Source organism: Pleurodeles waltl, chromosome 9, assembly GCF_031143425.1.
Source record: "Pleurodeles waltl isolate 20211129_DDA chromosome 9, aPleWal1.hap1.20221129, whole genome shotgun sequence".
NCBI classification, from domain to species: domain Eukaryota; kingdom Metazoa; phylum Chordata; class Amphibia; order Caudata; family Salamandridae; genus Pleurodeles; species Pleurodeles waltl.
Window position 1 is genome coordinate 58,420,576 of NC_090448.1, and position 17,663 is coordinate 58,438,238.

Here is a 17,663-nt window from a genome sequence, read left to right on the forward strand (position 1 = left end):
TTTTGTTTATTTTATTTTTTTATATGTGGGGAGCGATCCCTTAGGCAAAGGTCGCTCCCTGGGGGGCCAAATTATTTTTAGGCCATTTCTGCCCCCCTGGGGGCAGATCGGCCTAATATAATTAGACTGATCTGCCCCCAGGGGGGCAGAAACCTCTAGACACCAGGGATATATACACATTTTTATTTACTTTATGTTTTTATGTATGGGGAGCGACCCCTCGGGCAAGGGTCGCTCCCCTAGGGGGCAAATTGTATTTAAGCCATTTCTGCCCCCCCCCCGCCCTTGGGGCATATCGGCCTATTTTTGTCAGGCCAATCTGCCCCCAAGGGGGACAGAAACCACTAGACACCAGGGATTGGTGTGTGTGTCGGTGTGTGTTTTGTTGGGGGGGCAGCCCCTTGCGCAAGGGTCGCTCCCCATGGGGGCACATTACTATTGGCCATAACTGCCCCCCTTGGGGGCAGATCGGCCTATTTGTGGAAGGCTCATCTGCTCCCGAGGGGGGGCAAAAAGCCCACCAGAGACCAGGGAATTTTTTTTTTCAAAATAAAAGGGTAGGGGTATGACCATACCCCCACCCAAAATAAATGAGGCCAAAGTTGTTCTTCCCACCAGTGGGCAGATTGGGCAATTACCCTCGACCACACCCCGGGAGGGGGCAGAAAGTCTACTTGATGCCAGGGTATAAAAATAAAAATAATAGTGGGGAGGTGGCTACCAACCAGTATGGGCCTGATTATGACCCCACCCGAACTGACGGGGATAACAGTCTTTCAGCTCTCCCCCACACACTAAAACATCTTATCCCACGGCAAGCAAGAGGACATTTGTTATTTTGGGTTTTGGTTTTCCGTCTCGGCCATGAGAACTTGGTAACTCTCAAAATCGCCCCACTTGGAATGGTGAGGACTGCAGTTTTTTTACTTTGGGACGCTGCCATGTAGAAAAATCCACAAGACCTAGACACATCTGAAAACTAAACATCTGGTTGATTCCAGGGTGGTGTGCTTCACATGCACCCCGCACCATTTTCTTACCCACAATGCCCTGCAAACCTCCAACTTTGCTGGGAATCACACATTTTCCCCACATTTTTGTGATGGAACCTTCCGGAATCTGCAGGAATCCACAAAATTCCTACCACACGTTATTGTCTCATCTATACTGATAAAAATTCTGCTGCACTTGTCAGCCTAATTTTTTTTTTTCAAAAATGCCCTTTTGGACCTGCTTTGGTGCCCCCTCAATTTCAACATGTTTTTGGCTCTTCCCTGAGACAGGCACTCGGCCCACCTACACAAATGAGGTATCATCTTTACCGGGAGACTGAGGGGAACGTTGCGTGGCAGGAAATTTGTCCCGGTGCAGTGATCCCACACAGAAATGTGGGAAAAATGTGATTTTTTAAGTTAAATTTGGGGTTTGCTGAAGATTCTGGGTAAGAAAACATTGGGGGAGCGACGCAGGTCACACCTCCCTGGACTCCCGCGGGTGTCTAGTTTTCAGAAATGTCTGGGTTTGGTAGGTTTCCCTAGATGGCGCTGAGCCCAGGACCAAAAACGCAGGTGTCTGCCACCGAAATGAGAGGAAATTTTTTTTTTTTTGTTTGACAAATTTTGAGGTTTGCAAAGGGTTCTGGGTAACAGAACCTGGTGAGAGCCCCACAAGTCATCCCATCTTGGATTCCCCTAGGTGTCTAGTTTAAAAAAATTAGTAGGTTTGTTAGGTTTCCATAGGTGCCGGCTGAGCTAGAGGTCAAAACCCACAGCTAGGCACTTTGCAAAAAACAGCTCTGTTTTCTTTGGGAAAATGTGATGTGTCCACGTTGTGTTTTGGGCATTTCCTGTCGAGGGCACTAAGCCTACCCATACAAGTTAGGTACCATTTTTATAGGGAAACTTGGGGGAACGCTGGGTGGAAGGAAATTTGTGGCTCGTCTCAGATTCCAGAACTTTCTGCCACCAAAATGAGAGGAAATGGTGTTTTGTTTGCCAAATTTTTAGGTTTGCAAAGGATTCTGGGTAACAGAACCTGGTGAGAGCCCCACAAGTCACCCCATCTTGGATTCCCCTAGGTGTCTGGTTTTCAAAACTGAGTAGTTTTGGTAGGTTTCCCTAGGTGCCGGCTGAGCTAGAGGCCAAAATCTACAGCTAGGCACTTTGCAAAAAACACGTCAGATTTCAATGTAAAAATGTGAGGTGTCCATGTTACATTACCTGTCGCGAACATTAGACCTACCTATGCAAGTGAGGTACCATTTTTAGCGGCAGACTTGGGGGAACAAGTGTTATTGCCCCTTGTCTTTCTCTACATTTTTTCCTTCCAAATGTAAGACAGTGTGTAAAAAAGACATCTAGAGAAATGGCCTTTAATTCACATGCTAGTATGGGCACTCCAGAATTGAGAGATGTGCAAATAACCACTGCTTCTCAACACCGTCTCTTGTGCACATTTTGAAAAATACAAAGGTTTTCTTGATAGCTATTTTTCACTCTTTATATTTCAGCAAATAAATTGCTGTCTACCCGGTATAAAATTAAAACCTGTTGCAAGGTGCAGCTCATTTATTGGCTCTGGGTACCTAGGGTTCTTGATGAACCTACAAGCCCTATGTATCGCCGCAACCAGAAGAGTCCAGCAGACGTAACGGTATATTGCTTTAAAAAATCTAACATCGCAGGAAAAAGTTACAGAGTAAAACGTGGAGAAAAATGTCTGTGTTTTTCACCTCAATTTCAATATTTTTTCATTTCAGCTGTTATTTTCTGTAGGGAACCCTTGTAGGATCTACACAAATTACCCCTTGCTGAATTCAGAATTTTGTCTACTTTTCAGAAATGTTTAGCTTTCCCAGATCCAGCATTGGTTTCACACCCATTTCTGTCACTAACTGGAAGGAGGCTGAAAGCACAAAAAATCATAAAAATGGGGTATGTCCCAGTAAATGACAAAATTGTGTTGAAAAATTGGGTTTTCTGATTCAAGCCTACCTGTTCCTGAAAGCTGGGAAGATGGTGATTTTAGCAACGCAAACCCTTTGTTGATGCCATTTTCAGGGAAAAAAACACAAACCTTCTTCTGCTGCCCTTTTTTCCCTTTTTTTTTTTTAAAAACAACATTTTCGCTGTATTTTGGCTAATTTCTTGATCTCCTTCGGGGGAACCCACAAACTCTGGGTACCTTTAGAATCCCTAGGATGTTGGAAAAAAAAGGACGCAAATTTGGTGTGGGTAGCTTATGTGGACAAAAGGTTATGAGGGCCTAAGCGTGAACTGCCCTAAATAGCCAAAAAAAGGCCTGGCACCTGAGGGGGAAAAGGCCTGGCGGCGAAGGGGTTAAAAAACGAAACTTTTCACTGTATTTTGGCTAATTTCTGGGTCACCTTCAGGGGAACCCACAAACTCTGGGTACCTCTAGAATCCCTAGGATATTGGAAAAATTGGACGCAAATTTGCCGCGGGTAGCTTAGGTGGACAAACAATTATGAGGGCCTAGGCGCGAACTGCCCCAAATAGCCAAAAAACAGGCCTGGCACCTGAGGGGGAAAAGGCCTGGCAGCGAAGGGGTTAAATCCTGGTGTGCGGTCTGCGTGTTGTTGCGTTGCTTTGTGACAGTTCCAATGAAAACCACAGAAGGCAGAGCACCTTAGGCCCGCTTACAAGCGTCCAGGACTGGGGTGGCACCACTTGGCAGGGTAGACTCACAGATGGCAGAGTCCTGGTACAGTAGCAGGTGAGTTGGGAGCAGTCTTTGATGTTCCTGAGACTGCAGAACAACAGGGGGCAAGCCAACAAGCCCTTGAAGAATCGTGGGTTCAAGGATGTAGAGGACAGGCCCAGTCCTTCTCACTGCAGGCAAGAAGCAGCAAGCAGCAGGCCAACACAGCACATCAAGTTGCACAGTGGCAGTCCTTCCTGGCAGTACAGTAGTCCTTCTTCCTGGCAGAGAGTCCTTGGTTCCAGTAGAGATTTGATTTGGTGGGGTGTGGGGTCCAGTATTTATACTTTGGTACCCTGGCTGTGCAAGGTGGGAAAAGCTTCCAGAGGTAGGCCTTTGAAATGTACAGATGCCCTGATTCCCCTGTCCTGGCTCCAAGCTGGCTAGAGTGACAACACAGGATCATTAAGCCCTATTGTGGGTGGACAGGGCAAGTCTATTCAGGTGAGAGGCAGAGCTAAGCTCCGCCCCTATCAAGTCAGTTAATGGTCCATTACGGCCCATTAAGGTCACACCTAATCGCCCATTGTGTGTGGCTGTCTAGAGGGAATGCACAGAGCCCAGCTGTAGCCCAACCCAGACGGGTATTCAGAGGCAGGAAGAGGCAGAGAATGGTTAAAGTAAGAAAATGCCAGCTTTCTAAAACTGGCATTTTTAGACTTACAATTTCAAACCTAACTTCACCATAAGTTGTGATTTTAAATTGTGAGTCCAGAGACACCTAAATCCACATTTCTATATTTTCCCGACTGGGAGTTACACTTATAAGATGTTTTAAGGTAATCCCAATGTTATCCTATAGGAGAGACAGGCTTTGCAATAGTGAAAAACGAATTTATCAGTTTTTCACTAACTGGACATGTTAAACTTAAAAGTACATGTCCAACTTTTTAAATACACTGCACCCTGCCTTTGGGGCTAACTAGGGCCTACCTTAGGGGCGAATTACATGTGATAAAAAGGAATGTCTAGGCCTTGCAAGTAGTTGCACTTGCCAGGTTTAAAGGGTAGGTTCAAACTGCACACACAGGCTCTGCGGTGGCAGGCATGAGACCTCTTTAAAGTGCTACTGTAGTGGGTGGAACCACCAGCACTGCAGTACCCACTAGTAGAATTAATTTACCGGCCCTGGGCACCTATTGTGCATTTTACTAGGGACTTACAAGTAAATTAAATATGCTAGTTACACATAAGCTAATGTTACCATGTTTAAACAGAGAGCACTTGCATTTTAGCACTGGTCAGCAGTGGTAAACTGCCCAGAGCCCTAGAGCCAACAAAAATGAACTCATCAAAAAGTGGACAAAAAAGGCCAAAAAAGAAGTCTGGGATGACTCTGCAGACAGGGCCATTTCCAAAAGGAACTATGGGTTTGATAGGAGGACTTTGAATTTGAATTGGCCCAATTTAGCACTGGTATACCATAATTTGTTGGCCTCTGTCTTCACTCTAAAATCTCTTAAGTATCCGACTTCAGAAAGTGTTGAGAACATAGAATGAAAAACTGTCAAAACATTCAGATACATTCAGTCTACCCACTACACATTAACACAAAAAGTATCAAATAGATGATTTGTAGGTGTGAGTCTAATACCTGTAGGAAGACAGTACTCTCTGACTCTGCCGCCTTCCACTCCTCTTTCCATCTAGGGTTCTCAGGTGTAGGAAACAGTGCAAGTGTTTCACTTCCCCCTTCAGTTATCAGTCTCTTGGGCTGTAATAGCACTCTGTCCCTGACTCTCTGGGGCCGAAGTACACCCTTGGCTTGTCTGCTACTCTCAGTCTGAATTCCTCCTTCACTGGAGATATGCCAGTCATGGTCGAGTCACGCAGCTGCTCCTCTTGGGTCTGGCATGCACGAGCTACCAAGCAGTGTCCTGGAAACAGTGGCACCATGTGGTTGTTTTTGGCCCACACCCCTCTTCCAGGCTTGTTGGTGAGTCTTTTCCTTCCAGAACACTAAGGACCTGATTTAGAGTTTGGCGGAGGGGGTTACTCCGTCACAAACACAGCGGATATACCATCTGCTGTATTATGATCCCATAATATCCTATGGAGATTGTAATACGGCAGATGTGATATCCGTCACGTTTGTGAGGACATAACCCGTCCGCCAAACCCTAAATCAGGCCCTAAGTCTAGGCCTCCCATTGGCGAAGTGGTGTCACAGTTGTCTTTCCAAGAGCAGGTCCTGAGCAACAACTTGAACGCTTTGAGGAGTTTCTGGAAGTGATGGCTAGGCTCAATGGGGAGCTCTGAGACTTAGGCCCTCATTACGACCCTGGCGGACGGCGGTATTATGGAGAAAAGTACTGCCAACAGGCTGGCGGTACTTTTCCCCACAATTACATTGGCGGTTTGGCTCAAGCCAAACTGCAAATGTACTACTCCTTCCGCCACAGCAGTAACAGCTGCCGGGCTGGAGACTTCAGTCTCCAGCCAGGCGGCCGTCACTAGCCCACGAGCAGTATTATGACCTCGCCTACCACCATGGTTTCCGTGGCCTCCGTACCGCCATGAAAACCATGGCGGTAGGCACTATCAGTGACAGGGAATTCCTTCCCTGTTACTGATAGGGGTCTTCTCCTCCCCCTGCCCATTTTTGCCCCCCACCTCCTCCCTCTCCAGACCCACCCCTCAACATACACGCACTTCACGCACCATCACACACACTCATACACATACCCATACCCACATGCACCCACTCATGCACATATCCATTCACACACACATCCAAACACACTGACATACATACGAGCACACATGCTTTCACACAATACACGCACTCACATGTCCACACATGCACAAACATACCACACGCAACGCACACCTGCATTCACGCACACACAAACATACACACACCCCCCCCACACACACACACAACACACCCACTCCCCTCCCCTGTCGGAGCACTCGACTTACCTGATTTCAGGGGGTCCTCCGGGTGGAGACGGGATGGGGCGCTGCTGCCAACTGCAGCGTCAGCCAGCAGATCACCACCATGCCATATCATGGGTCATGATACGGTCTGCTGCGGTCTACTGGCGTGGCGCTGCTGCTGGCAGCAGCGTCACCTTACCGACATCTGACGCCATGACCGCAGCCAAATTCCACCATCCTTATGGCGGAATTCCAGCTACGGTCATGTTATGTTATGTTATGTTAAGATGCTTATATAGCGCATGGCTACCCTAAGGCTTCCTTGCGCTAAAGGACAAATCTCTATAACTATAGTTGCAGAACAGAAGGTCCTAAAACAGCCAGGTTTCGAGTGCTTTCCAGAAATTAACTTCATGACTGGTTAGCCGCAGGCTGAAAGGGAAGAAATTCCACAATTTAGCTCCAAGATAAGCCATGGTGGAACCTACCCATCTAGATTTTTTAACTCTGGGTATAATGGTCAGCGCTGCTGCTCCAGACCTAAGATCTCTAATGGGTGTATAGAAAGATGCGAGGGTTTTTAGAAGGGGAGGACCTCTATTATGTAGTGACCTATGGATACAGCATAGGGTTTTAAACACTATGCGCTGTTCCACTGAGAGCAAATGACGTGAGGAAAGGGCGTTTTTAACCGAGGCATGCCTAGGTAGTTCTAAAAGAAGGTGGGCCACCTCATTGTTAACCACTTGTAATTTCTTTTTACCATATTTGTGGGAACCAAGAAATAGTCAATTACCATAATCCAATGGAGAAATGATAAAACCCTGGATGATGAGTCTTTTTGCCAGAAACCGTAGTACTGGAAAGGCCTTCCTTAAAAGCCTCATTAAACCGAAGCCTTCTAGCAGAGATTTGTTTCGCTTGATGTTCCAGAGTAAGTTGGGGATCTAGCCAGACTCCTAGACTTTTTATATAATTCTTAGGGGAAGGCAGCTCCCCCTGGGAACTGGGCAGCATGGAAATCCTGCCCGGGCAGGGACATTGTCCCAATTTCATTACTTCTGTTTTGTCTCCATTTAACTGGTGCATGCTTTCATTCATCCAGCTTGACACCGCCTCTAAACAAAGAGATAATGAGAGTCCATCAGAACTTGAGTTAGTGGAAAAGGAAACCACTAGCTGGGTGTCATCTGCGTAAGATACTAATGAAAGTCCAAATGGTTCCACTATCTTGGCCAGGGGGCCATGTAAATATTGAATAACGAGGTGCTAAGGGACGAGCCCTGTGGCACACCGCAGCTACATTTAAACCTGCTGGAAAGATAGGAATGATCAAGAACCTGAAATTATCTGCCCTTTAAGAACAAAGAGAGCCAGCTTAGTGCTCCTCCCTCGATTCCAATCTCCTTCATCCTCTGACACAGAAAATAATGATCTACTGTGTCGCCGGCAGCACTAAGGTCAAGAAGTACAATCGCAGTCATGTACCCCTGATCCATACGCTTCCTGGCCTCTTCCATGATGGCGATCAAGGCGGATTTGTTGCTTTGTAGAGGTCTAAAACCCATCTGGGTAGGATGAAGAATATTGTTATCCTCGAGAAATGTCGAGAGTTGAGCATTGATATGTTTGTCTAGTATTTTGGAAGGAGATGGCAGTAGTGATATAGGACTATAGTTTCTAAGCATTGTTGCATCCAGGTTGGGTTTTTTCAGCAGGGGTTTGACTATGGCATGTTTCCTCTGATCGAAAATGGTGCTCTTGGATAGTGAGGAATTTAACAGTTCAGTTAGAAAAGGGATGACGACTGGAGACCCAAGGGCCAGTATTAAAGGAGGAGCAGGGTCCAGCAGGGATCCTGATTAAAGCGCCAAAAGGAGGGAGGCAACCTGCTCCTGTGAGAGAGGGGAAAATTGTGAAATAGAAGCAACACAATTGTGGCGAGAATCGGCCATAACTTCCAAATGTGACTTACTATTTGAAAAACTCGAATAGATTTCAAAATATTTTTGTTGAAAAAACAATGCTAAATTGTTGCTGTGCTCTAGAGAAGCTTCGACTAATTCACCATCAGAGGGTGATTGTAGGATTTCTTTGAGTAGCTGAAAAATTTATTTGGGAGAGTTGGAGGGCTGTTCAATCCTAGCAGCATAATAGGTACTTTGGGCTGATTTAATTTCTGAGTGGTAAAATCTAATTGCCTTCCTATATTCTTACTTTAGAACCAGATCATAGGATTTTCTCTATCTTCTTTCTAAACATCTACATTTCCTTTTAAGGATTTGCTGGTGTGGGGTAATGGCGTATGGAGGACGGCTGGTAGCCGCAGCAACGGTCTTTTGTCTGCTGTCGCCACGGCGGTAGGCTGTTTTTACCGCCACTGTCATAATGAGGGCCTTAGTGTCACAGGCAGTCAATTAGTGCTTCAGCACACAGCGACAAGTGCTACAGTATAGCAGCTTTGTCTTTCGTTGGTGTAGTCCACACAGCACATGTTGTCAAATGGCTAGCCACACGTTCAGTCTGATGGGGAATCCTGAGGAAAGCCCATGGCTTCACAGGGTTCTTCTTCAGAGGCCCAGACTGCTCAAACTCCTAACGACCAGTGGCATGGCCACATTGACATACAGTGACTTTGAAGTGCATGAACCAGTGCCGCCGCCCCATGTTGATCCCACCTTCAGAAGTGAAGGCCATTCAGGCACCCATAGGCACACATAGTTAAATGCCCTAACTATGACTGCACGGACGTTGGGGCTTTTGTCAGGTACATTTTGGCAGTGTCGCAGGCTCTCTGCTCATGCTCAGCGACCAGCTCCAAGTCTGGAGCATGCCAGCCTTGAGTCTCTGGTGGACAAACCCACATCACAAGGGTCAACGTCTCTTGTCCATACCGCCCGTCAGCTCTTCCTATTGGGCTGGCTCACTCCTTCTCGGGGTATTATGCACAGTACCATCTCCTTGGTCAGAGAGAATTTGGAACTAGAACAACAAGTGGGTCAACAGCTCCCATTCTCATACTGTTTCAATAGACACTCAATGTGTATTCTCTGGCTGCACTTTCAGAGGCAGCTTGGGTCAGACCTTCTTTCATGGTGTCCTTCTCTGGCTGTCTTCAAGGTTCCACCTTTGTCTTGATTGATGCTCCTCACAGCAGGCTTGAGCACTCACAACATATGAACAAAGAGGTGTAACTATTGCTCCACTTGCTATCAACAACTACTCCTGACAGTGATCAGGGAGAGAGACAAAAGGGTAAGTCTCTTGTTAAGACCCTTCACACTCTGAAATCAGGAACTCGACTTTCAACATCCACCAAATAGCAGTCTCCAAAAACACTAATCAGCAGCCCCATGCATCCAATTACCTAATTAAATTGCTAAGAGGGGACTGTCTCCAATTTCCCCACCTCATTGTCTAGCTCCCCTCCCTCCAGTCCACTGCTTGGCAAAGTAACCTTATCTCCATCTTGTGCAAGGAACAGGCCAGGGCTTCCAAAACAGAACCCATAAGCCTGTGACACTCTGGTTCACTCAGACTATCATATAGTGCAGTGGTTCCCAACCTGTGGTCCGGGGACCACTGTGGGTCCGCGAAGCCTTCTCAGGGGGTCCGCGAGAGCCTAGAAAATTAAACAAATATTAACAAATATTGACAAATTAGGTCCCCAGCTTCCAGGAATGACTCAGGCGGGGGTCCCCGGATTCCCATGATGATTCAGTGGGGGTCCCTGGGTTCCATTAATGTTAAAGTGGGGGTCCACAGAAATCAAAAGGTTGGGAACCACTGATACAATGTGTAACCCGCTTATCATATATTATACACATACATCTATGAGCTGGGGATCTCAGTGCTCGGACCAGGATTCATTGTTAGCAACGGACATTACAACAGTGGGGTGGTAGGCCTCTGCTCTTGTAACAAAGATAAAATGGCCTGCTTACGCTATGATTTCTATAATAGACAGTCTGCTGCCACCATGCATGAGGCCGTGCCAGGTACAGTAGTCATCAGTCACTATCAAGATTACACTGGGTGAGCCCCTATTGTTCCAGTCCATGGCCAATCTGTTGTAAAATGCAGGAATAAGACATAGTGAATAGGCTAGATTGCTGTGAGGTTGGTGCCAGAAATCCAAAATTGGAGCTCCAGATACTCACCATTAGGCATGCAGGGCAGGGACACAACTATACACCAAGCAGGGAACATTCCCATCCAAACAGTGCCCAAGCGCACGTTAATTTCAGAGAGTTCCTGTGGACTTGCTGTTACTTTCTTATTTGTTTTCACTAATCAAACTTCATAACGTATGATTATGCCCTACATTTAAGCTCAGGTCAATTAAGAAACAGCAACAATTATCCACAGGTAATGACAGTGGGCTGTGTCAAGGACTGGACGGTGAGAAAGTCTATTTAGCTTTGTTCTTGAATATCTGAAGAAATCCCTTCCAGCAGCCACAGAGGCATCCCAAACCTTATACCCCAGAGTAACACATGAAAAGCATCAAGTGTCTCCTCAAGAGGGCCCCAGTTAGGAGGAAAGATATTCAAAGGGTAAAGTGATTACTACATACGGTATTAGGAAGGCTGCCCTAACAGGGACAAGTGAAGATGGAAGAGTCAACTAGGAATATCCAGAAGTAGATCCAGTAAATGTTCCAACAGCAAGAGGCAAAAATCAAGGACAAAAATAGCATCAATAAGGCAAAGAACGTCACAAAAAAAGATAACTAATGTGTAGCAATGTCTCCCTGAATATGACTCAAACAGGAACTGATATTACAAGAAAAGGCTCAACTTCATCTTGGGCTCAGAACATCAAATATAATTCATTGTAGAGACCACCGTCTTGCCAAGGACATTTTATAACACTCTTCTATGCCACATTTCTGAAACTCACAGTGTCTGTAAGGCACACAAAGAAGCCCACGTTTAACATCCTTTTCCCAGCACTAAACTCTGCAGTCCAGCAGCTGCCTTTCTCGACCAACATTCCATATACCTTGGGGAACACTGCTCTGGTTGACCACAAGCTCAGAAATGCAAAGGCAGTCTATGGAGATAGGATGCTTAACGGCACACTGAGTATGACATCCAGCAACAGGCTGCCTAACTGCACAAGAAGTGCACCACTTTCTCCTGAACGCTTGCAATGTCTAGTAAGCTCTCAGCAGAGACTTCACAGGACGTCAGCCATAAAAAACATCAAATGGCAGTTGTTTCCTGTCAATAATTATGATTTGCCGGCATTTAGAAAAGTTAACATGATCAGGACCAGGTCAACTTCCAGGGGCACCCTGACAAAATAGAGATGCTTTTAGAGACGGAATATTGAAATGTATTAGAGACAGGATATCATACCTGTGCGAAACTACAGTTACAAAAATGCATACTTGTATTTTGATAAACAAATTATAACCGATTTTAATTAATGTTGACAGAGGATAACCTTGAAGACTAATAAACTCTTACACCTCCTGCAAGCTAATATTTGCATCATAACTAATCAAAAATATTTCTAAAAAACATATCCAGGTGTGATACAAAATCTAAAGAACTAAAAAACTCCCTGCATTCATTGAATTTCACTGTACTCCTAAAATGAAATTCACATTTGAAAAGGGCATAGTAGATAGGCTAAATAATCTTTATCCTCCTCAAATACCCATGTATCCAAGGTCCGAATTAGGGTTGAATTTTAACAGAAAATTCGTTCATTTGTGGAAGAACCACTAAAACCTCAAATGGAGGATTCGCATTTTCTGGACAATACTCCAGCAGAATTTCCTAAGCAATAGGTGAAGGAAATTCTTTAGAATATTGTTCAGTGAAGGGGAATAAATAGTCCAATCCAGCATTATACACTTTCTCTAAAAAATCATATTTCCCTTTACTACCCAAATCTAACTCAGACCCTGAATTTGTACGATTACTTACATTCCCCCACTTGCACCTTCAGATTTGGATACAAACTATTTTTAAGAGGCCATTTCATAAGAAAGAAAGACTCTGCCAGTCAGATGCACCAGGAATAACAGTATTTTTTAAACTGCTCTACAAGTTCCTTCAAGAAAGTACCAGAAGAATAATATGAGAGCATTTATGTTCTCTAAAATGGAGACAAGTAGTAACCAGGAAAAATAATATTTTAAATCTAAACAGGAAATATAAGTATATGATTTTTCCAAATCTTAATCACTGTTTAAAATCATCCAGTTCAAGTGTAAAAACAATTATTAACAATCTTTTGTCTGGTTAAGGACTTGTATGAAATAATCATTTGTCTCTTTTTATATTAGTGGCCAAATCTCCGCAAACAAATATCCCACTCAGGTACTTGGTCTGTATGTCGTAATCAGATTAAGTTGTATTTCAATATGATGTGCTGATTTTGAGCCAAGTGGTAATACCGAATTTAATCAATGAAAGTACCAAAATGTTGGTAATTAAGTACAAAAATGTAGGAAAATATGATGCAGCTTTCATGACTTTTTTAGATCTGATCTTTAAGACAGCTTTAGCTGTCTCGTCAGACTACTGTTTTTCCCCAAAATATTATCCATATTATACATATGACAGCTTTTGGTCAACGGGCTTCATCTAGTGGGTCAGATAAACTGTCACTTACATTTTGCTTCTACCCAACACAGCATACAGAATGGGACAATGGATACAAGTTAGTTACCCATTAGCTCCCTCCACTCTGAGTGCCTACACAAGGCCTCTGCATATTGCACACATCCACCAAATAATAGTTCCTCTTTCTTTGGACAAACCTGGGTATTTGCCTCCTCCCTTATAAAGTGTGTAAGTGATTTAATATTGTTGCTACCTTTGAACTGAGTGGTTGACTTGGTCCTTGATTTTTGTATTCTGGTCTCCTATAATAATAGTAATAATAATAATAATATATGGCAACTCTGAAATGTTTGTTATTTAAGTCATCCTTGGTAAAACGGGGCCATTAAAATGTCGAATTTTTAATGCAAACGTATGGTGCCAGGTTTAGATGCCAAAGTTTTTTCTTACCTTTGTGGCACATACTTGCAATGAGAAAAAAAAAACTTTTGAACGCTATGCTTTTTGGCTTAATCAATGACTTTTTGCACTTGTCCTCTAAACTCTAAAGATATACTGTGCCACCTAAACGTAGTATCGTCATTACACCCAGAAAAACCATAACCATATAACAGACATTTTCTACAAGATACAAATTACAGACATGTAATAGACATTTTTTACAACATAAAACTACAGACATATAACAGATAGTGCCCAATCTGTGCACTGAATTTAAAGCCCTTTACGAAACTTTGCAACAGCATCCGTTTTTTCACAAATAAAAAAACAGCTTTCCGTTTTTTTAAGTTCAAAACATTATTTGGCTTTGCAATAGATTATGGCATCCATACCTGGACTATGTCCATGAGAAGGCCAGCTGCCACCATTCCCAGGCCGGCCAGGAGGATCGGCAGAAAGACCTGGCTTGTGATGCTGCAGCAGGTCTCTGGAAGGAACCCATTGGCAGACCTGGTGAGTTTACAAGTGAATCCACGCAGCTTCTTCCCATGGTAGCGGAACTCTAACTCCAGCTGTGTGACCACCATGGCCAGCACTGCTAACCCATCCTCTCTGAGTCAGGAAATGAAGGAAAGTATCCCGGGCCGACTGAGCTAGACACTTAGATGCCCCACAGCATCCTCTATCCAAAGGTCTGCTGCAAGGCTCTGGTGCGCAGGAATCGAGTCCAATGCCTCGAGAGAGGCGACCCAAAGGATCACTGGGTCCAGCTAAAGTCTGAAAGTATTCTCTTTAAATGGAACTAACTGGAAACATCTTGCTGTGTGCGCGTCGGATAAGCATGGGACAGAACAAGAAATACTTGCTTTTTCTCTGGTGCAAAAGTCGTTCATGATCAGAACCACAAGCCCTTGGGGCACTCCAAGCGACCCTTCCTGTCCGGGCTCTACCGCGTCATCAAACAAGGTAGATTTAGACAGACAGAGTACGGGAGTGGTTTCATGGCTGTTACGTAGTGTACGTTGACCTATCTCCTATACTAATTCTCCGAAGGGGTGTAGCTTGAATTGGTGCAGTAGGTGTAGTGGCTCCGGGACCCAGAGGCCTGCGGGGCCCACTGAAACCGGGTTGTTGCTTTATTTTATACCTCAAAGCCACGCCACTCGCGCTTTGTCATTCCCTCGTATAATCACTCCACGGCGTTCTTCTTTTTTCAAGGTGAAAAATGGACTAGGGCAGTGAGAATCCTTCCGTGCATGAAAAGTTTACACAGAGAGAAACCTGCGAACGCAATGGCCCGTAAGTTACCCAAAAACGAGGCCCTTGCTCCAGCGTGGCTGCTGCTGCAGTCTCAGGCGGCAAGCTGGGGCCATCTGCTAGCGCCGGGGTGACTTCAGTGTGGTGTTCACAGAAGGGAGAAAACGAGAACAGGATTCCACAGACCTGACCAGTAAGCTTCAAACAAAAACCGTATCTGCTGTCATCACTTTAGCGAACAGCTAGTTGCCCAGATAAGAGTCGCCGTTCCGGGAAGGCAGTGCTCATAATACCGCACGGGAAACAACACTAGCGCGCGCGTAAAAGAGCACAGCACTGAGCTCCCCCAACTTACATGTTTCACCTTTTAAAGAAGGATCTTTTTTTGGTATATACATTTATGACCGATGCGCACTAATGACAACTATCATAGTGGCAGATTTCCTGAGATTAAGGAAAATTGCCAGCTACAATATAACACATAAAATGACACCTTCCAGCCAATGGTTCAGAAAAGGCGTACAAAGCAAAATAGGTGAAAGAGACAGACAGGGCACACAAAAGGGCACATTCATCAGAGTTGTAGTCATGAATGAGGTCTGTATGAATGTATGCAATGTATAAAATTAATGTACCCAATGACTGGTTTCTCAGTGCTATGCATAAGAACACAACTGTGTTACTATGAGAGCTAAAGAAGATTTGCACAGGACAAGGCTTCAAGGCTATATGGTAGGCAAGACAGTTTTCAACAGAGTAGAGTGGGAGCCATACGTGAAGGTCTCAAGGCGCTGGGGGGGAGGGGCGGGAAGGACCTCAACCAAAGCCACCAGGGTTCCTGGCGCTGGGTGCGGTCCAGGCGCGGACCGGTGTGCCCGGGCTTGCCTTTAGTGCGCCTTTTGGTGCAACCGCGCTGCGGCTGCCATTAAGAAGGGGAGAGGGGTGGGGGAGCAGTCAGCTGGGAGGCGGGAGAGCGGGAAAGGTGCTTTGCGGGGCGGGAGCAGAAGAAGAGGGGAGAAAGAAAAAAGCACTAGGGAAGAACGAGGGGTGATAGAAGAAAAAGGCAGAAAATGCAAAAGTGAAAGAGCGACAGAGAGAAGAAAAGAAAAGGCAAATGATAGAAGACAAAGGCAGAAAATGCAAGAGTGAAAGAGCGACAGTGAGAAGAAAAGAAAAGGAAAATACTTTCTTGTTTATGGCCACTAGACCACCAGGGATGAGGTGCAGGGATGAGCCTGTGGGTGGAGGAGGGCCTCGAACTGAAAGTCAGGAGACAGGAGACAGGAGTGGGCAAGCAGGGAAAGCCCCTCCCCACCCGCCCTTACTGTAGATACAAAGAGAACTGTACAGTGGGTAAAGTGGGAGAGGCATAGCGGAGAATATTATCTCAATTTACTACCACAAAAAGAAATAGTTTAAAAATGGAAAGTGTGGGGGAAGTTATGTGCTTAGAATTTACAGGACATGCTGTAACAAAATCCGCTGCTCTACTGATAACCAATGCATGGCATGCAAGTGGACAGTGTTGTGATCTTGTAAAAAGACAACAATCTATAGCTAGATCACCTTATTCTGGAGCAAGTAAATTTGCTGAGTAAGGAAGACTCACATCACCAGGTACCCCATCTCTCAGAAGGATGGCTGTATCCTCCAAGATGTTCCTTTGAAGTCCTTCATTAGGCAAATGTTCCTAGGTTTTGCCTGCTTCACAAAGGTTTTTATGATGAGCTGGTTATTTTAATGGAGTTTTGTGGTTAACCACTAGCCTGTTCACAGGGCCTCAAGCCCCAATTTTTGCAGCAGCAATTCATATCATTTCCTTGTAAATTTTAGAAAGATCACTTTTTGTGACATCTAGGAAGTTATGTCAAAGCATAAAAGTGAGTATGTCATTTGGAATGCCAAAATGCACCTTTTGCATGGTGTTTACTAGAAGTCCAGACCAGAGGTTCCCAACCTGCAGTCCAGGGACCCTGGGGGACAGCGAAGCCTCCTTAGGGTGTCCGAGACTGCTTAGAAAATTAAATAATATTAACAGATTAATAAAGTGCATATAAATAAAGTGGCTAAATGTAAAACTGAAACATTTAAAACGTACTCTAAATGTCAATGACATTGAAATTGGAGGCTAACAATTAAATTAGTATCCTCTGATTGGTTCGTGGGAGCAGCGCAGATGCATCAGACAGAATATAGTATGGACTATGGTTTACTTCAAATGAATTTGGAAAAGCTCCAACCTTCCTATTAAAATTACTTTTTAATTTTTTTATTTATATTTGTTTGCAAATTAAATAAAATGTGTTATCATTTGCATATGTGTTTGACAACTGCTTGTTTTTGTGTATTGTTTTGCATTTCAAATCATCATCAACCTTTAGGCTGGGGTCCCCGGCTTGCAATAATGTCTCCGTGGGGGTTCCCGGTTCCAGTAATGATAAAGTGTGGTACACATAAGTCAAAACGTTGGGAACCATCGGTGTAGACCATATAAACCAAGAAGTCTAGACCATACGAAGGAAACCATAAGGCTTGTGAATCTCTGTAACCACTGTGTCATGACTGCTTCTGAGTTCTAAAGGAGGTGTGCTACTTCCTGTACCTCCAAAATCCTCACAGTCGAAAATGAAGGTCTGCCAAAGTCCTATAATTACACAAAGAATGGGTCAACCACAGGTTTCATGGATACAGTTCAGCCAAAGATGGGCTGCTACTTCAGAGACTGCTTTGTCAAAATACCTGGTGCCAAACCTTGGTTAAAGAGTCTAATTTTGACCATAGCTT

The 17,663-nt window shown here is 44.7% G+C and overlaps 1 protein-coding gene across 4 annotated transcripts in view; it reads right to left on the bottom strand.

Annotated features, from left to right (window-relative positions):
- The window catches only part of SLC41A3 (solute carrier family 41 member 3), a 283,615-nt gene that overhangs the window by 160,171 nt on the left and 105,781 nt on the right, over positions 1 to 17,663 (bottom strand). The window contains exon 1 of one of the 4 annotated variants that reach the window (XM_069206277.1): positions 14,015 to 14,337. The exons of the other annotated variants lie outside the window; for them this stretch is intronic. Within the exon in view, the coding sequence (XP_069062378.1) occupies positions 14,015 to 14,209 (195 nt within the window). The 5' untranslated portion in view covers positions 14,210 to 14,337. Of the gene's footprint in view, positions 1 to 14,014; positions 14,338 to 17,663 lie in introns of those variants that run through there. 4 annotated transcript variants of the gene reach the window in all.